The 20519-nt window shown below is 43.7% G+C and overlaps 2 protein-coding genes and 2 long non-coding RNA genes across 4 annotated transcripts in view; 3 read left to right on the forward strand and 1 right to left on the reverse strand.

The window, feature by feature from the left end:
* Nucleotides 1-8095, forward strand: part of znf76 (zinc finger protein 76) — a 16000-nt gene extending 7905 nt beyond the window's left edge. Inside the window, exons 9-13 of the mRNA XM_082138732.1 lie at nt 541-720; nt 7072-7269; nt 7346-7554; nt 7636-7740; nt 7887-8095. Of these exons, the coding sequence (XP_081994858.1) occupies nt 541-720; nt 7072-7269; nt 7346-7554; nt 7636-7740; nt 7887-7970 (776 nt within the window). The 3' untranslated portion in view covers nt 7971-8095. The remainder of the gene's footprint in view (nt 1-540; nt 721-7071; nt 7270-7345; nt 7555-7635; nt 7741-7886) is intronic.
* On the forward strand, nt 5970-6919 carry LOC309475871. The gene is made up of 2 exons (XR_014197882.1): nt 5970-6091; nt 6138-6919. It is a non-coding gene; the product is annotated as an uncharacterized lncRNA (long non-coding RNA).
* Nucleotides 8096-9347: 1252 nt separating the features above from the next.
* LOC309475867 lies at nt 9348-15025 on the forward strand. The gene is made up of 2 exons (XR_014197878.1): nt 9348-10276; nt 10325-15025. It is a non-coding gene; the product is annotated as an uncharacterized lncRNA (long non-coding RNA).
* btg2 (B-cell translocation gene 2) lies at nt 14217-16705 on the reverse strand. Its single transcript, XM_082138783.1, has 2 exons — nt 16384-16705; nt 14217-15571 (listed from the first exon to the last, which is right to left on the reverse strand). Exons 1-2 carry the CDS (start codon nt 16523-16525, stop codon nt 15210-15212), a joined length of 504 nt encoding a protein of 167 aa, XP_081994909.1. The 5' UTR covers nt 16526-16705; the 3' UTR covers nt 14217-15209.
* Nucleotides 16706-20519: the final 3814 nt, after the last annotated feature.

The following is a 20519-nucleotide window of genomic DNA, read 5'->3' on the forward strand; positions in this document are numbered from 1 at the left end:
TTAATTAGATATGTTTTTGATTAAACCATTAAAATGGAATATAGACTAAATATAACGGAAAGCACAGAACAGGGGGAAAATAAAATGGAATTTCAAATAAATAAATAAAAAACATTAAGAAAGTAATGTTAAAAGTAAACTTAATAAATTGCTGTTAAATTGAACAAGTTTAATGTTTCAATTAATTACACGTGCTTTATTTTAACTTTATTTAAAGTGAAAAATTTTAACAGAAAAAAACAAAAATGGAATCCAGAAAAGTTGAAATGGGAAAAACAGAATTAACTGGTATTAAACTGGGCATCTTGTAAAGTGTGCTTATCCTTAAGTTTGGCGGCATCAACGGTTTAGCTGTCTTGTTTTTCCCCCTCTTCACATTAATGCTAACATTATCTGTTCATAAAATTGGTATCGGAAAAAAACGTTTGGTCTCGAAGTCTTGGTATCGGTTCGGTAATGTCTGGCCGATCCCCAGCCCTGTAGAGTGAGTGTACATGCAGAAACCCTCCGCGAGCCATGGACTCTCTCTCTCTCTCTCAGGCGAGAAGCCGTTCAAGTGTCCGTTCGAGGGCTGCGGACGCTCCTTCACCACCTCCAACATCCGCAAGGTGCACACGCGCACACACACAGGCGAGAGGCCATACCTGTGTCCCGAGCCGTCCTGCGGGAGAGCGTTCGCCAGCGCTACCAACTACAAGAACCACATGAGGATTCACACAGGTAACACACACACACACACCGACCTTTCACACAGGTAACACACACACACACACCGACCTTTCACACAGGTAACACACACACACACACCGACCTTTCACACAGGTAACACACACACACACCGACCTTTCACACAGGTAACACACACACACACCGACCTTTCACACAGGTAACACACACACACACCGACCTTTCACACAGGTAACACACACACACAGCCGACTGTCAGCTAGCGTGTGTGTTCAGAGAAAACTACAGCCAACTGTCAGCTAGCGTGTGTGTGTGTGTTCTGAGAGAACTACAGCCGACTGTCAGCTAGCGTGTGTGTGTGTGTGTTCTGAGAGAACTACAGCCGACTGTCAGCTAGCGTGTGTGTGTGTGTTCTGAGAGAACTACAGCCAACTGTCAGCTAGCGTGTGTGTGTGTGTGTTCTGAGAGAACTACAGCCGACTGTCAGCTAGCGTGTGTGTGTGTGTTCTGAGAGAACTACAGCCGACTGTCAGCTAGCGTGTGTGTGTGTTCTGAGAGAACTACAGCCGACTGTCAGCTAGCGTGTGTGTGTGTGTGTGTTCTGAGAGAACTACAGCCGACTGTCAGCTAGCGTGTGTGTGTGTGTGTGTTCAGAGAGAACTACAGCCGAGTGTCAGCTAGCGTGTGTGTGTGTGTGTTCTGAGAGAACTACAGCCGACTGTCAGCTAGCGTGTGTGTGTTCAGAGAAAACTACAGCCAACTGTCAGCTAGCGTGTGTGTGTGTTCTGAGAGAACTACAGCCGACTGTCAGCTAGCGTGTGTGTGTTCAGAGAAAACTACAGCCAACTGTCAGCTAGCGTGTGTGTGTGTTCAGAGAAAACTACAGCCAACTGTCAGCTAGCGTGTGTGTGTGTTCTGAGAGAACTACAGCCGACTGTCAGCTAGCGTGTGTGTGTGTGTTCAGAGAGAACTACAGCCGACTGTCAGCTAGCGTGTGTGTGTTCAGAGAAAACTACAGCCAACTGTCAGCTAGCGTGTGTGTGTGTGTTCTGAGAGAACTACAGCCGACTGTCAGCTAGCGTGTGTGTTCAGAGAAAACTACAGCCGACTGTCAGCTAGCGTGTGTGTGTGTTCTGAGAGAACTACAGCCGACTGTCAGCTAGCGTGTGTGTGTGTGTTCTGAGAGAACTACAGCCGACTGTCAGCTAGCGTGTGTGTGTGTGTTCTGAGAGAACTACAGCCGACTGTCAGCTAGCGTGTGTGTGTGTTCTGAGAGAACTACAGCCGACTGTCAGGTAGCGTGTGTGTGTGTGTTCAGAGAAAACTACAGCCGACTGTCAGCTAGCGTGTGTGTGTGTTCTGAGAGAACTACAGCCGACTGTCAGCTAGCGTGCGTGTGTGTGTGTTCAGAGAGAACTACAGCCGACTGTCAGCTAGCGTGTGTGTGTGTGTGTTCTGAGAAAACTACAGCCGACTGTCAGCTAGCGTGTGTGTGTGTGTTCAGAGAGAACTACAGCCGACTGTCAGCTAGCGTGTGTGTGTGTGTTCAGAGAAAACTACAGCCGACTGTCAGCTAGCGTGTGTGTGTGTGTTCAGAGAGAACTACAGCCGACTGTCAGCTAGCATGTGTGTGTGTTCAGAGAAAACTACAGCCGACTGTCAGCTAGCGTGTGTGTGTGTTCTGAGAGAACTACAGCCGACTGTCAGCTAGCGTGTGTGTGTGTTCAGAGAAAACTACAGCCGACTGTCAGCTAGCGTGTGTGTGTGTTCAGAGAGAACTACAGCCGACTGTCAGCTAGCGTGTGTGTGTGTTCAGAGAAAACTACAGCCGACTGTCAGCTAGCGTGTGTGTGTGTGTTCTGAGAGAACTACAGCCGACTGTCAGCTAGCGTGTGTGTGTGTTCAGAGAGAACTACAGCCGACTGTCAGCTAGCGTGTGTGTGTGTGTTCTGAGAGAACTACAGCCGACTGTCAGCTAGCATGTGTGTGTGTTCAGAGAAAACTACAGCCGACTGTCAGCTAGCGTGTGTGTGTGTTCTGAGAGAACTACAGCCGACTGTCAGCTAGCGTGTGTGTGTGTTCAGAGAAAACTACAGCCGACTGTCAGCTAGCGTGTGTGTGTGTGTGTGTGTGTTCTGAGAGAACTACAGCCGACTGTCAGCTAGCGTGTGTGTGTTCAGAGAAAACTACAGCCGACTGTCAGCTAGCGTGTGTGTGTGTTCAGAGAGAACTACAGCCGACTGTCAGCTAGCGTGTGTGTGTGTTCAGAGAAAACTACAGCCGACTGTCAGCTAGCGTGTGTTCAGAGAAAACTACAGCCGACTGTCAGCTAGCGTGTGTGTGTGTGTGTTCTGAGAAAACTACAGCCGACTGTCAGCTAGCGTGTGTGTGTGTGTTCAGAGAGAACTACAGCCGACTGTCAGCTAGCGTGTGTGTGTGTGTGTGTTCTGAGAAAACTACAGCCGACTGTCAGCTAGCGTGTGTGTGTGTGTTCAGAGAGAACTACAGCCGAGTGTCAGCTAGCGTGTGTGTGTGTTCAGAGAGAACTACAGCCGACTGTCAGCTAGCGTGTGTGTGTGTGTTCAGAGAGAACTACAGCCGACTGTCAGCTAGCGTGTGTGTGTGTTCAGAGAGAACTACAGCCGACTGTCAGCTAGCGTGTGTGTGTTCTGAGAGAACTACAGCCGACTGTCAGCTAGCGTGTGTGTGTGTTCTGAGAGAACTACAGCCGACTGTCAGCTAGCGTGTGTGTGTGTTCTGAGAAAACTACAGCCGACTGTCAGCTAGCGTGTGTGTGTGTGTTCTGAGAGAACTACAGCCGACTGTCAGCTAGCGTGTGTGTGTGTGTGTGTGTGTTCAGAGAAAACTACAGCCGACTGTCAGCTAGCGTGTGTGTGTGTTCTGAGAGAACTACAGCCGACTGTCAGCTAGCATGTGTGTGTGTGTTCAGAGAAAACTACAGCCGACTGTCAGCTAGCGTGTGTGTGTGTTCAGAGAGAACTACAGCCGACTGTCAGCTAGCGTGTGTGTGTGTGTGTTCTGAGAGAACTACAGCCGACTGTCAGCTAGCGTGTGTGTGTGTGTGTTCAGAGAAAACTACAGCCGACTGTCAGCTAGCGTGTGTGTGTGTTCTGAGAGAACTACAGCCGACTGTCAGCTAGCGTGTGTGTGTGTGTTCAGAGAAAACTACAGCCGACTGTCAGCTAGCGTGTGTGTGTGTTCAGAGAGAACTACAGCCGACTGTCAGCTAGCGTGTGTGTGTGTGTTCAGAGAGAACTACAGCCGACTGTCAGCTAGCGTGTGTGTGTGTTCAGAGAGAACTACAGCCGACTGTCAGCTAGCGTGTGTGTGTGTGTTCAGAGAGAACTACAGCCGACTGTCAGCTAGCGTGTGTGTGTTCTGAGAGAACTACAGCCGACTGTCAGCTAGCGTGTGTGTGTGTGTTCAGAGAGAACAACAGCCGACTGTCAGCTAGCGTGTGTGTGTGTTCTGAGAGAACTACAGCCGACTGTCAGCTAGCGTGTGTGTGTGTGTTCAGAGAGAACTACAGCCGACTGTCAGCTAGCGTGTGTGTGTGTGTTCTGAGAGAACTACAGCTGGCTGTCAGCTAGCGTGTGTGTGTGTGTGTTCTGAGAGAACTACAGCCGACTGTCAGCTAGCGTGTGTGTGTGTGTTCTGAGAGAACTACAGCCGACTGTCAGCTAGCGTGTGTGTGTGTTCTGAGAGAACTACAGCCGACTGTCAGCTAGCGTGTGTGTGTGTGTTCAGAGAAAACTACAGCCGACTGTCAGCTAGCGTGTGTGTGTGTTCAGAGAGAACTACAGCCGACTGTCAGCTAGCGTGTGTGTGTGTGTGTGTTCTGAGAGAACTACAGCCGACTGTCAGCTAGCGTGTGTGTTCTGAGAGAACTACAGCCGACTGTCAGCTAGCGTGTGTGTGTGTGTTCTGAGAGAACTACAGCCGACTGTCAGCTAGCGTGTGTGTGTGTGTTCTGAGAGAACTACAGCCGACTGTCAGCTAGCGTGTGTGTGTTCTGAGAGAACTACAGCCGACTGTCAGCTAGCGTGTGTGTGTGTGTTCAGAGAGAACTACAGCCGACTGTCAGCTAGCGTGTGTGTGTGTTCAGAGAGAACTACAGCCGACTGTCAGCTAGCGTGTGTGTGTGTGTTCAGAGAGAACTACAGCCGACTGTCAGCTAGCGTGTGTGTGTGTGTGTTCTGAGAGAACTACAGCCGACTGTCAGCTAGTGTGTGTGTGTGTGTTCTGAGAGAACTACAGCCGACTGTCAGCTAGCGTGTGTGTGTGTGTTCTGAGAGAACTACAGCCGACTGTCAGCTAGCGTGTGTGTGTGTGTTCTGAGAGAACTACAGCCGACTGTCAGCTAGCATGTGTGTGTGTTCAGAGAGAACTACAGCCGACTGTCAGCTAGCGTGTGTGTGTGTGTTCTGAGAGAACTACAGCCGACTGTCAGCTAGCGTGTGTGTGTGTGTTCTGAGAGAACTACAGCCGACTGTCAGCTAGCGTGTGTGTGTGTGTTCAGAGAGAACAACAGCCGACTGTCAGCTAGCGTGTGTGTGTGTTCAGAGAAAACTACAGCCGACTGTCAGCTAGCGTGTGTGTGTGTTCAGAGAGAACTACAGCCGACTGTCAGCTAGCGTGTGTGTGTGTGTTCTGAGAGAACTACAGCCGACTGTCAGCTAGCGTGTGTGTGTGTGTTCAGAGAGAACTACAGCCGACTGTCAGCTAGCGTGTGTGTGTGTGTGTTCTGAGAGAACTACAGCCGACTGTCAGCTAGTGTGTGTGTGTGTGTTCTGAGAGAACTACAGCCGACTGTCAGCTAGCGTGTGTGTGTGTTCTGAGAGAACTACAGCCGACTGTCAGCTAGCGTGTGTGTGTGTGTTCAGAGAGAACTACAGCCGACTGTCAGCTAGCGTGTGTGTGTGTGTTCTGAGAGAACTACAGCCGACTGTCAGCTAGCGTGTGTGTGTGTGTTCTGAGAGAACTACAGCCGACTGTCAGCTAGCGTGTGTGTGTGTGTTCAGAGAGAACAACAGCCGACTGTCAGCTAGCGTGTGTGTGTGTTCAGAGAAAACTACAGCCGACTGTCAGCTAGCGTGTGTGTGTGTTCAGAGAGAACTACAGCCGACTGTCAGCTAGCGTGTGTGTGTGTGTGTTCTGAGAGAACTACAGCCGACTGTCAGCTAGCGTGTGTGTGTGTGTTCAGAGAGAACTACAGCCGACTGTCAGCTAGCGTGTGTGTGTGTGTGTGTTCTGAGAGAACTACAGCCGACTGTCAGCTAGTGTGTGTGTGTGTGTTCTGAGAGAACTACAGCCGACTGTCAGCTAGCGTGTGTGTGTGTTCTGAGAGAACTACAGCCGACTGTCAGCTAGCGTGTGTGTGTGTGTTCTGAGAGAACTACAGCCGACTGTCAGCTAGCGTGTGTGTTCAGAGAAAACTTAGTCGGCCGAAGCACAGAAATTGCCAGACGACCGACCGTCTTTTTAGTTTTTATCATATATCTATATTTATAACACGATACACACTTCCTGAATACCATCACGATTGAAAACGTGACACTGATTTCATTCGACGGTTCAATAAACAAGTAGTACATTAAGTCACTTACATTTTAGACGCAAAATATTGACTGTTTTTGTTCTGTTTCAGCAGATATAGTCCCGAACGAAGATCACAGCAACATTACATGTTTTAGATTCAGCGTTTTGAACGAATCGGTCGAGTCACAGATTCAATGACTCGTTTATAAACAACTGCCTTATTCTTGAGTGAATCAGCCGTGTGAACGAATCTTTGAATCAATGACTCGCTTATTATTAAGATGATCTCTTGCCGCCACCTACTGTTTTGTTTTAAAACTACATTTCAGTCTCGACTTTTTTCGTCAACGTTATTTTATGTTGATATAGTCGCAGTTGTCGTTTAATGACGTTGGTGTCGCCTCGTCTAAATCATGGAAAAAAAGGTGGTCGACGAACATTTTTCGTCATATATTCCATTAACTAAATTAACATTACGTCGCTCGAAATCCCGTCATTCCAATAGGAAAGCGTGTGAATTTGCGCAATTGCGAAAACATTTCCCATGCAGATTTGTTCGTGTTCAAGATCGCTGCTTGATTTGAAAGTGAGCGGTGCTTCATACCTACTGACAAAAGCTAAACAGTATTGTTATCGCTAACTAAAACTATTAATTCAAATTAAATTAAATTAAATTAATTAATTAAATCTTTGGGTAAACGCTAACAGTGAATCGATACTGTTCTTAGCTTTCTGATTTGATTTGCAAATTCAGGACGATTCGATTTGTATTTTTAAGTGCATTCATGTGATTATTTTCCAACTAACTCTTTTAACGATGTTCAGGTGAGAAGCCGTATCTGTGTACGGTTCCCGGCTGTGGGAAGAGCTTCACGGAATATTCCAGCCTTTATAAGCATCACGTGGTCCACACACACTGCAAGCCGTACACCTGCAGCCACTGCGGGAAGACCTACCGACAGACGTCCACGCTAGCCATGCACAAGCGCACCGCGCACGGAGACTTCGACACCGCCGAGGACGGTGAGAAACACTTTCTGCGTTATCTAACTGTTGGGGCGAAGAAGTTTGCAAAGAACAGTTTCGTGTGTGTGTGTAGACGCAGAGGTTTTCGAGGCGTCCGAGCAGAACGAACGCGATGGCGAGGTTACCATGGAAACGGACGGCATCCTCAGCTCACACCTGCAGGTCCTTGGCACGGCCGTCACCATGGTAACCCGGGACGGAACCACCATCGCCGTCCCCGCGCAACAGGGCCGCACCGGGCGGCACGTCACCATGGTTACAGACGGCAAAGAGATGCAGCAGGTGGGTATTATGGGATGGATAAGGGTACTGCATGGTTATCAGAGTTCAAGTCACTCACTCGTCTTTGCGTTCGTCCTTCAGGTTGCCATAGTAACGTCAGACGGCATCATGACTGAAGGGAACTCGTCGCCGTATCAGCAGGTGGCGCTGCTCGCGACGGAGAACGGCACGCAGATTGCAGTACAGGTCAATACGAAACATGGATGATTACAATTAACCGTTATATACCTCTAACTAAATGTGCATCAGTGGTTTTGAGTATAAATAAATATCTTAAAATTACTGAGGTTTGTTTAAAGTGAGATTATCTGACTGTGGACTGTATGTTACAGTTAGAAGATCAGCAGACATTAGAGGAGGCGATCACCATGGCAACAGCAGCGATTCAGCACAACGGACTGACCTCAGATCAGTGACAGCTGAAAAACACAGACGCCTTTTTAATGTTTAGTTCATTATTTTTACCTGCTTTGAGCCAGTAGAAGTCAAACATGACGAAAATAAAGATGTATATTTGTTAATAAATAAGCTTTATGTGGAATGTGGTTTTTGAGCTGTTAATCCGTCGAAACACGACGAAAACTAGTCATTAAACAATATTATTTTAATTAAAAATACATTATGATAACGGAAGTACTTAGTGTTTTTCTCTTGTATATCGTGAACAGCTGCGCAGGATTGGATCAGCTGTCACAAAAATAATTAAGGGCATTGATTTTGTTCCTCGTATTTTAATTTTGGTAGTTTAATGTCATAAATGATCATCCCACATATGTGTAGCAACATTGAGTTCAAGAGAAAACACCAACTTTAATAATCCTAGATGCATTTCTAATGGTAAGTTTTCCACTGTGGTAAAAGGTCGTTAAAAGACGGGCGGTTTTTCCCCAATAGACGCTTTGAATGGTTTTGATTTGAATCGCCCGCGTCGTCTAACAAAACCAGTGAGGCCTGGATTAACGTTAATTAAGTTGGCTTGGAAAAGCCAACTTACTGATATTGTACTTAAGATTCTTCTTCTTCTTCTTAGACTAATTTCTCCACGCTACTCCTCCTAAACTGTTCAAGCTACAACCATTAAACTCAGACTAGACCTTCAAACTGTTCTGACTCGAGTTGCTTTATCTATTTAGACTGATCAGATCTGACTTGCTGTTTTCCTAAAATTGCTGATAAAAACTGGGAAAAATCCCATAGACTTTCATTGTGGAATGTTCAAATTGAGCCAAGACTATTCAAACTTCAACTGCCTAAATTCAAATGTTGACAGTTGGAGAGGCTCATTAGACTCCATCAGCTGCCGCTCTATCTACTATTGCTAATCCATCGAGACTCATTTAAGCTTTCTTTCTAACTAATATTTCTAAACTGAAAACCTTCAAACTTCTACAAACTTTTAAAACTACTAAACTTAAACTAATTAAAAATTCTTCAAACTTTCTGGAAAGGCTTTTTCATGCCAACTTAAAGTTTGTCTACAAACTTTTTCATCCAGTTAATCATTACTACTGTAGTTATTTAAACAAACAACAACGGAATAATATTTAGTTACTCCCCTAAATCCACATTTACTGTCAGTCAGTACTGTAGTGTCACCAGCAGAGGTCAGCAGCGTCACTCTGTGCACGCGATCAGTGTGTGTGTGAGGCGTCGGAGCTCCAGCTAGAAGCACAACAATAGTTCATTCCTCAGATTATCATCACTGAACTATTCCTCAGATTATCATCATTGAACTATTCCTCAGATTATCATCACTGAACTATTCCTCAGATTATCATCACTGAACTATTCCTCAGATTATCATCACTGAACGAGGAGTACAGAAACTTCTCAATCTGTTTACTAATAGAACCTCGAAAAAAGAACATAAACACATATTTACATCTAAATGAGGACATACCATAGGTTTACAGACACAGAGCCCACGTATGATTCCAGTGAAAACTAACCAGTGTTATAGTATAATTTATACACTATTATAGTATTTATTAATATTTTGAATTAGCATTTATATTTTCATTTTCCATTATAGTTATTGGGTTGTGCTTGTCATATATATATATATATATATATATATATATATATATATATATATATATATATGTAATTTATTTATATTTATATTTTAGTTCAGTTTTAGTTTATTTCCATTTAGTAGTTTTAGTGCTTCAACTTAATCTTAAGTTAGTTGCCAAAGCAACATTTCAGTTTTCATCTCATTTGTATACATTTTATTTCAGCTTTGTTTCATTTAACAAAACTGTTGTTATACTTTTAGGTTTAGTTAACAATAGTGGTGTAATCCTTCCAAAAACACCTCCCTTCTCTTTTTAAGATGTTTCCCATTACATTTCCTGTCAGTATATAGACCTATAGACACAGTGTGAGTTTGTGTTTAATGTGCTGTATTTCCGTGTTTTACTGCAGTTCACACACACACACACACACACACACACACACACACACACACACACACACACACACACACACACACACACACACACACACACACACACACACACACACACACACACACACACACACACACACACACACGTGCGCTGAGTTGTTCTCAGTTCTCCCTCGGCAACAGTCTCTTATTGGCTGAGCCGCTGTGACGTCAGCCAATGACGAGAGGGGGGGAGAAAAAAAGGCTTTGGGGTTTCCTCCTCAAAACTGACTGGAAACACCAGTGTGTGTGTGTGTGTGTGTGTGTGTGTGTGTGTGTGTGTGTGTGTGTGTGTGTGTGTGTGTGTGTGTGTGTGTGGAGGAGAGGAAGTTAATCCGAAGACACACCCAGACTACAAACACACACCCGATTGCTAGTGTTTTAGTGAAACGCAACACAAATAAACTCTTTAATTACTGCTAAAATCTGTTCTCTAGAACATTCTGTGTGTGTGTGTGAGAGAGAGAGAGAGAGAGAGAGAGAGAGAGAGAATGTGCACTAAGTAAAGTGCCTGTATATCTCTGTGTGTGTTTAGTCGTTCGGCTCTTTTAGCCCTTTTTAAGTTTGTAAAAACAAGCGGCAGAAACAGGAAGTGCTCTGAGTTCTGGGCTGATCTCTTCCTGTCAGATCCATCAACTAACTTCAGTCCGGAGTCTCAGTTGTTGCTGTTTCGCAGCTCTGGACACGTACACTGCTGTTCTTACTCAGTATCTCTGTCTTGTTTCCAAATATCGAAAAATTCTTGAATCGAGAAGCATTTACTAGAAGAGTGAAATACCACAAGATATTATGTCCTGTTTTCTGAGGAAATATTTCCAAATTAATTGAGTTTCTGCTTAAAACAAGTCAAATGATCTGCCAATGGGATCAGAAAAATAATGTTAATTCAAATGGAAACAAGATTATTTTTCTTCTGACCCCATTAGCAGATCATTTGACTTGTTTTAAGCAGAAACTCACTTAATTTGGAAATATTTCCCCAGTAAACAGGACATAATATCTTATGGCATTTCACTCTTCTAGTAAATGCTTCTCGATTCAAGAATTCTTTGATATTTGGACTGGAAACGACAAAAATACTGAGTAAGAAAAGCTTTTTTTGCAGTGTAACTGAGTTGCTTTAGCTTTACATTTATATAGTATTTATTAATATTTTGAATTATGTTTCATTTTGTATTTTCATTCTTTATAAACACTTAGACACGCGTGTGTGTGTGTGTGTGTGTGTGTGTGTGTGTGTGTGTGTGTGTGTGTGTGATTTAGACTCTGTGTGTGAAGGGTTAACGTCGTGAGCTGAGGGACTGTTTGGATTGAGATGGGGGGTTTGTTTGGGTTGTGTGAGGATATGGGGGCAGGGTGTGTGTGTGTGTGTGTGTGTGTGTGGATCGACAGCTGCTGGTTGAGTTTCCCGGGAACTTCAGGACAATGAGACTCTATGAGTGAAACAGCTGCCAAACACGTCAACGCCACTAAATCACTTCACAAACTCTCAGCACTTCACCCTTCCCAGCATGCTTTGCTTTGTTTCCTTGATCCCTGCTGGAATCAACAAGTCTTTAGTGAAACACGATCTCCAGACGCTCAACTTTACGCAGGAGATACATCATAAAACTACACCTGAAACACATCTGAGGACTTTAGAGGTTTTATGGAAAGTGAAAATTTCACATTTGTACAAAATTGTAAATAAAAAAACATAATTGAACGACTTTTTACGATCTTTCCACCTCAAAATCATGATAAAGTCAATGTTTTAATTGAATCCTGTCATCATTTGTGATGAAACTGTTTAAAAGCCAAACCCGTGATGATGTTTTCAGTGACTCACAGTGATCTCGGTCATTAGTTTATATCTCTGATGATAACTGAGACTGGGTTACTTCTCTCTCTCTGGGGTTTCAGGAGAGAGATCTGAGATCAGGCCCTTCCTCCGCTCGCCTGACACTCTTTTGTGATGCTGAACACACACACACACACCCGTCGTTCACACGCCTGCGGGGCGCTGATGTGTGTGAGACTCCACAGGCTCGACCTCAGTGAGTCTCAGATCCAGAAACTGACCAGCGAGGGAAATATCCAAACGCAAATCACATCAAGCCTTGTGTTCACAGCTGATTCCAGTAGAGTCTGATGTTAGCATGTAGCTAAAAGGACATATCGCTGACGGATTACAATAGTTTAATAGTAGTTTGTAGCTAAAATTTTTCATTAGCATGTTGCTAACAATTGATTTTAATAGAGTTTGATGTTAGCATGTAGCTAAATGTACAAATCGCCGACTGATTACATAAAATCATGACAAAATCACATAAAACAACCTGTGTGTGTGTGTGTGTGTGTGTGTGTGTGTGTTTAATGCAGACTAACTCATTTCATCCTGATCAGATTAACTGCCTGCTTTATAATTACTAGCGAGCTAATCTGTGTGTGTGTGTGTGCGAGGGTCAGGGATTAACCAGCTGACCGAACCCTCCTGAGATCATCAGTATCTCGATGATTAATATTGAGTATAAACACACAAACTAATGAAGGTTCAAAGGTCACGCTTCAGGGTTGGTTGAAAACAACACACTCAACCACCGTTAATACACATCAGCTGCTGTGTGTGTGTGTGTGTGTGTGTGTGTGTGTGAGTGTATGTGTATGTGTAAGTGTGTGTATATGTGTGTGAGTTTATATGTATATATGCATGTGTGTGAGTGTATGTGTGTGTGTGTGTGTGTGTAAAAGCATCCAAGCGTCAGGAGCGTCTCTGAACAATAGTGTGGATCTCCATATGTGGGATGCTGGTGTTCAACAGGCCATCTGCCCGTGTGTTTGAGTCTGACGCGCGCGCGCACACACACACACACACACACACACACACACACACACACACACACACACACACTCATGAAACGACCTCAATTAAACCAGCGATTGTGCTTTTATGACGTCAGGAAAGAAACTCTCCCAAATCTCCAGCTGACTGCAATCACTCACAGACAGAACAAAACAGCCAGAGACGCACAATAGAGCGGCTCAGAGAGCTAGCGTTGCCTAGCCTACTGCCTCAACAGAGCGCTAACCTTTCAGATCGCGAGTGAAACTCGTCACACAGGCAGAAACTGTAATGCAAAACACAATTTACAACAGATCCTGCTAAGTGCAGCGTTATAAGCTTGTAGCTAAAATTTCATTCGCTTAAAAAAAAATGTCATTAGCATGTTGCTCACAACTGATTTCAATAGTTTGATATTAGCATGTAGCTAAAGTAATGATTCAACTGTTGAGTGATTCCAATAGTTTGATGTTAAAATTTTGCTATGCTAATTCTCTAATAAAACACAAACACTGGGTAAAAGTCCATTTCAAACTAATTTAGCGGTTTAACCTTCAGTTAAATGTTGTCAGAGAGCTAGCGTTGCCTAGCTTACTGCCTAAACAGAGCGCTAACATTTCAGATCGCGAGTGAAACTTCTCACAGAGGCAGAAGCTATTTACAACAGATCCTGCTAAGTGCAGCGTTATAAACTTGTAGCTAAAATTTCATTTGCTTCAAAAAATTTGACATTAGCATGTTTACAATTGATTTAGTTTGATGCTAGTGGGCAACTCACCTACAGATTCCAATCATTTATAATATTAGTTTGTAGCTAAGTTTTCATTAATCCCAATAACTTGACATAAAAATGTTGTTCAGTTGATTTCAGTAGAGTTTGATGTTAGCATGTAGCTAAATGCACATATCACCTTCTGATTACAATAGTTTACTAGTAGTTTGTAGCACAATTTTCCTTCATTCCAATAATTTTTCATTAGCATGTTGCTCACAACTGATTTTAATAGACTTTGATATTAGCATGTAGCTAAAGTAATGATTCAACTCTTGAGTGATTCCAATAGTTTGATGTTAAAATCTTGCTATGCTAATTCTCTAATAAAACACAAATATTGGGTAAAAGTCCATTTTAAACTAATTTATCGAAATGTGGCGGTTCGTAACCTTCAGTTAAATGTTGTCTAATCAGGCGGCTCACAGGTAATCTCTTAGCACAGGCTGCTGATAAGACTATCTGACGTCTTTCTGTGTGTGTGTGTGTGTGTGTGTGTGTGTATATATATGTGTGTAGGAGAAAAACAAGCCCAGACGCATCCAGATAACACACACACCTGCCCACCGAACGACACACCTCAGAGAGCAGCATAATAACATCAGACCACAGAGAAACGCTTCATTCACAAAAGCTTTATTGTCATAAAAACCGACTTTATGCACAAATGCATTTATAAAAGTGTACATTTAAAGCAACTCTGCTTCAAAATAGCTTACAAACTACATGGACTCTGTCTGAAACAGTACACGTGCTGCTCAGCAGCCGAGAGAGACAGAATGCTTGACGTGAGTCTCTGCTGGCGCTTCGGCCTGATACCAACCAACATACCACATGCAAAGCATTCTGGGAAAATACAGTCATTTCCCCCCCAAATCCGCACGACTCATTTCATGCCGTCATCACAAGAAGAAGTTATTGCCTGAATATTGCACAGTAAGACTAAAAGAGCCAGGCAGTGACGTTTATTAAGGGAGCGGTGGCGCTGTGGTTAAGGCAGAGGGGATTATGGGAGTTTGTTTATGTGGCGCCACGCTCATTAGCAGCTCCTGTTAGGAATTATTAAAGTCCACAGCATATTTAGGCCTGAAACGTACTGGACGCAAGCATGCGAATGCAAATACGTTGTAAAACAAATGTCGCATTCTCAGAGTTGCCACAGGTGGCGCTATAACAAACTCGGTTTTATTGTCGTTTTCGTAGAGTTGCCACAGATGGTGCTACTAAACTGACGGCATTAAACGCCAGTAGGTTTTATTGTCGTCATGGTTGTTTGAAAACGTACTTGTTAAACTTCGCATATTTGCGTTAAGTGCGTTTCAGGCCCTTAATTGCTTTACATTCTCGTGAGGTATCGTAGTTGCACTGAAACCGTGCGTGAGCACCAGTGAAAACACCCCAAAACCTGTTTGGGGATGATCAAAATAAACGAGTCACACAGAACAGTGCTAAGAGGTCTCCAGAGTCGGTGGTCCAGCAGCCGCGTAACAACCAGTGCTTTAACGTTCATCTTAAATAAGGGTTTACGAAGTGAAGTCACGGGAACAGCTACAGCTCTTAATGTGGCAGTTGGTCGGTCAGGTGCGAGTACGGGCAGAACAGGTCCCGCGCGTTCAGCCGGACACCATCATCAGGTAGTTTTTGGGTGGACTCGTGCGGCCGCCCAACATGAAGCGGTTTTTGCAGCTGGCCGTTTGGTCGTACGCTGAGATGCTAGGGGCGGGGGTTGAGACGGGAGGCTCCGCCTCGTAGAGAACGCAAATGGACCCGTCCTCGCCGATGCGGTAGGACACTTCGTACGGGTCCACCCAGAGCGTTAGCTCCCGCGGCAAGAGTGAGAAAAGCTGCCCGCTGGTCAGTCCGATACGGTTGGACGCTCGGCCAATCAGAGGGTCCATTTCGTGATTGATCCGTATGCAACGGTAACCGGAGCCCTTCTGCGGCCTGTCGGGGAACCAATGATTCTGGTAGTGTTCTAAAGAAAAAAAAGGAAACATTTATGTTAAAATCCCACACATTTTACCTCAGGAAGTATAATATCAGTTCCTTTAAGGATTTCGCGATATATTTTTGTGATTTTAACGATCAAAATCAGTGATTTCCAGAAATTTGTGCAAATTTTGCAGTTTTTTTATAATTAGGATACCACATTTACCATAGTATGTGTTATGATAATTGCACAATAGTAATACATGACAATAGAACAAACAAAATGGACAAATCTGGCTTATTTTGGTATCTAACTAAAAAGGCTATTCAAGTGGTGTGCTATCTAGCTTTAATAACATGATCACTTAAGGTGGGAAATATGACCAAAATCTTACAAGTAAACCATAGCCATAAGAAATTGCTTAATATAAGTAAAATGTTCTCAAAGTTATTTTATTTTGCGTTGTATTCGCGAAAAACTGGAGGGGACTGGTCATGTGATCACTGAACAATGGTATTAAGGCCCGTTCACACAAAGGACAACTAAAAAGATAACATTATAGCACTACAGCTAAAACGATATCTTTGGGATCACTTTCAGAACGATTTTATCCAGCTGATGAACGATGAAAACATCGACAGCCAATCAGAATCCATCCTGCTGTAACGCGCTCGAGCGTTTACTAACAAATAAACAGAACGATGTCGATAAACGCGTTATCTTTATAGTTATCGTTCTTAACATAAACGAGCATACATTTATATAATAAAGAGCTATGATATACTGGTATCATTAGACCATGGTATTTAAGATACTTTCATTAACTAATATAGAAGATTAGCAATATTTTTCCGTACCTGAGAGCGCCTGCGCGAGACAGTCTCTGAACACCTGGAGCTGCGCGTCACTCAAGCGTCCGCGGCCGCGCAAGAGCCTGCAAACAAACCCCGCGGCGGCCGAAACCTCCGGGACCATCTCTGCTCCGGAACCGTGGGTCATCGTGCTCCGTACAATAGAGTTCAGAATAAAAAACAGTTGCTGAAAGTTAAAAACCACAACAGCCGGCGTCCGTTTAGGTTTGATGCTGGTAATTTAACGCAACAAGTTTAACAACAACGACGACGATGAAACTCTACACATTCCCCGAGAGATGTTCGGTCCAGCCGGTTCCGCTCCGACTGCGTTGTGATGTGTTGTGAGAGGGGGAGATTCCGCTGATATATACACACACACGAACACAAAGCCATCGACGTCAGTCGCGCTGATCCTGAGTGACACGCCCAGCGTCCAATCAAACGAAGAGGCGGTTTCTCCAGGCGTCCTCGCGTCACTGATTGGTTGTCAGGGTGGAAAACACTGCGTGATGTGGTGACGCTCCCCTTCCGTCCGAGACCAAATATGGACATTGACGTCAAACGCAGGTTTTCATGACGATATTCGGGGGAAAAACAAAGACCGCGGGAACGCGCTTACCGTAAAGTTTCGGCGATAATTATAGAAGCGTGTGGCTTTACGGAGTTGGTTTTCCTCTTTAATCGACACCTCAACACATTATAGAAACCTACACACGACCTAAATAGATCCAAACTAAAACACAAACCCCAATGCAGCAAAACATAACGATCAAAAGGTTCAGCTATGAAGCTGTATTTTAAGTGTAGCAGCGCCATCTGGTGGCCAAACGCCAAACACAGATGTTAAAACTGACATCGTTTAGTCATCAAACATTTATTGAGTTTTTTCCCCGTTTAAATTTAGCCACATATGGCTAGAATATCTTTGACTCTGTAAATGTCTGACTCGCAGAGCATCTCTGTCACTTTACATCCCAGTATCTGTTACCATGGCGACCGCTCACATCCTTCTCCTTTTCCAGCAGCTTTTCTTCCTGATAAAACACAAATCAGCCACAATAATCCTCTACTGCACATTAACATTTCAGCATTTTATTCTTTATATTTATCTGCTGTCTTGCTATTTTTTTAATACTAGATGTAGCGTGTGTGTGTGTGTGTGTGTGTGTGTATACACACAGTATATATAAACTAAATATATACTTTCTAAATGCTATAGTGTGTGAATGTAATACAGTGCAGATGGCAGGATCTGCTGTTGTGTTGTGTGTGTGTGTCATGTGGACTGACAGCAGGTTTGTCTATATTTGGCTGTAGTGTGTGTGTGTGTGTGTGTGTGTGTGTGTGTGTGTGTGTGTGTTGCAGAAGTTGATGAGGTTCATGTGAAGGGCTCTCACCATGGCAACACATGTGTCTTCCTGAGCGCTGACTGAGACATGATACATTGTTTATATGAATGTCATATCGAATAATACACACACACACACGCACACACACACACACACACACACACACACACACACACACACACACACACACACACACACACACACACACACACACACACACACACACACACACACACACACACACACACACACAGCCTGCAGTGCAACTGCTGTCTCCTCTGATCTGAGCTGACACATCCCTCCAGCAGTGAGTGTGTGTGTGTGTGTGTGTGTGTGTGTGTGTGTGTGTGCGTGTGTGTGTGTGTGTGTGCGTGTGTGTGCGTGTGTGTGTGTGTGCGTGTGTGTGCGTGTGAGTGTGTGTGAGGGAGTGTGAGTGTGTGTGTGAGGGAGTGTGAGTGAGGGAGTGAGTGTGTGTGTGTGTGTGTGTGTGTGTGTGTGTGTGTGTGTGTGTGTGTGTGTGTGTGTGTGTGAGAGACTGTGTGTGAGAGACTGTGTGTGAGAGAGTGTGATTGTGAGTATGTGAATGTGTGTGTGTGGGAGAGTGTGAGAGAGAGTGTGTGTGAGGGAGTGTGAGTGTGTGTGAGGGAGTGTGTGTGTGTGAGTGTGTGTGAGGGAGTGTGAGTGTGTGTGTGAGGGAGTGTGAGTGAGGGAGTGAGTGTGTGTGAGTGTTTGTGTGTGTGTGAATGAGTGTGTGTATGAGAGTGTTTCTCCTCATTCTTGAGTGTGTGTAAGGGAGTGTGTGTGTGTGTGTGTGTGTGTGTGTGTGTGTGTGTTTCTCCTCATTCTTTTCTTAATCTAGGAGAAAATCCAAAGCTGATCCTGAGCAATGAAAACACAATGAAGTCTCTTGAGCGATAAGAGCCTCAAACCTAATCCAGTGGTTTAGTCTGGAGCAAGACACGCTACAACATCTCCTCCCAATGAAATCTCTTTAATATCGCATTGATAATTAAGTTTCTTCTGAGAAAAGACCCGAGAGTAACTTCTGCTCAGATCAGAGCTGTTAACATGAGCTTCCCTCCTCCCGTGATCGGAGCGGCTCTCCTCACTCATCTAACAGCTGTATACTCTTCCTGGAGGAAAACTATACACTCATATGAGTTTATTTCTCCTCAGGAATTACAGGAGAAACATCTAAACTATAGCGATAACAAAACAAGAGGAACACTGGGATCACTTTCAGAACAGCTGATGAACGTTAAAAACATTGACAGCCAATCAGAATCCATCCTGCTCTACTGAGGTCAAAATGTACGTTTTTTAGTTCTTAGTATGAATATGTTAGCCTTAAGGTTATGAATAAGCTTTGATTTGACACACGGAGCAATATGGGTTAGGTGTGTGTGTGTGTTCGGTTGCTCAAACGCTCAAGTTTTATTCCGTTCTCCGACTGTACGGTTAAGAATAATTTAATTTATTCCCGCCTCTACTATTGAATCCAACGTATCATCAGCGCTCGGATTCGCTTCCATGGTGCTGTCAAGTACGACTCACAGTCTGTGAGGTAAACTAAACGCTATTGGCTATTTGAAAAGGGGGAGGAGCCATTCAATATGTCCCACCTTAGCATTTAAAGCAACAGACGACAAAACTGCAGCGCTTATAGTTATCGTCCGCTGGTGTGAACACTAATATAGTTATCGTTATAGTTATCGTCCTCTGGTGTGAACACTAATATAGTTATCGTTATAGTTATCGTTATAGTTATCGTTATAGTTATCGTCAGCTGGTGTGAACACTAATATAGTTATCGTTATAGTTATCGTCCGCTGGTGTGGACACTAATATAGTTATCGTTATAGTTATCGTCCACTGGTGTGAACACTAATATAGTTATCGTTATAGTTATCGTCCGCTGGTGTGAACACTAATATAGTTATCGTTATAGTTATCGTCCTCTGGTGTGAACACTAATATAGTTATCGTTATAGTTATCGTTATAGTTATCGTTATAGTTATCGTCCGCTGGTGTGGACACTAATATAGTTATCGTTATAGTTATCGTACGCTGGTGTGAACACTAATATAGTTATCGTTATAGTTATCGTCCGCTGGTGTGAACACTAATATAGTTATCGTTATAGTTATCGTCCGCTGGTGTGAACACTAATATAGTTATCGTTATAGTTATCGTCCGCTGGTGTGAACACTAATATAGTTATCATTATAGTTATCGTCCGCTGGTGTGAACACTAATATAGTTATCGTTATAGTTATCGTCCGCTGGTGTGAACACTAATATAGTTATCGTTATAGTTATCGTTATAGTCCGCTGGTGTGGACACTAATATAGTTATCGTTATAGTTATCGTACGCTGGTGTGAACACTAATATAGTTATCGTTATAGTTATCGTCCGCTGGTGTGAACACTAATATAGTTATCGTTATAGTTATCGTCCGCTGGTGTGGACACTAATATAGTTATCGTTATAGTTATCGTCCGCTGGTGTGAACACTAATATAGTTATCGTTATAGTTATCGTCCGCTGGTGTGAACACTAATATAGTTATCGTTATAGTTATCGTCCGCTGGTGTGGACACTAATATAGTTATCGTTATAGTTATCGTCCGCTGGTGTGGACACTAATATAGTTATCGTTATAGTTATCGTCCGCTGGTGTGAACACTAATATAGTTATCGTTATAGTTATCGTACGCTGGTGTGAACACTAATATAGTTATCGTTATAGTTATCGTCCGCTGGTGTGAACACTAATATAGTTATCGT

This window comes from Leuciscus leuciscus (assembly GCF_965113295.1).
Source record: "Leuciscus leuciscus genome assembly, chromosome: 15".
Classification (NCBI taxonomy): Eukaryota; Metazoa; Chordata; class Actinopteri; order Cypriniformes; family Leuciscidae; genus Leuciscus; species Leuciscus leuciscus.

Bases quoted from the DNA above. Each gene is read 5' to 3' on its own strand.
- btg2 (XM_082138783.1), bottom strand. From the start codon at position 16,525: ATGACCCACGGTTCCGGAGCAGAGATGGTCCCGGAGGTTTCGGCCGCC. The intron at 15,572-16,383 runs GTACGGAAAAAT...TTTTTTCTTTAG, and splicing joins TCTCGCGCAGGCGCTCTCAG to AACACTACCAGAATCATTGG.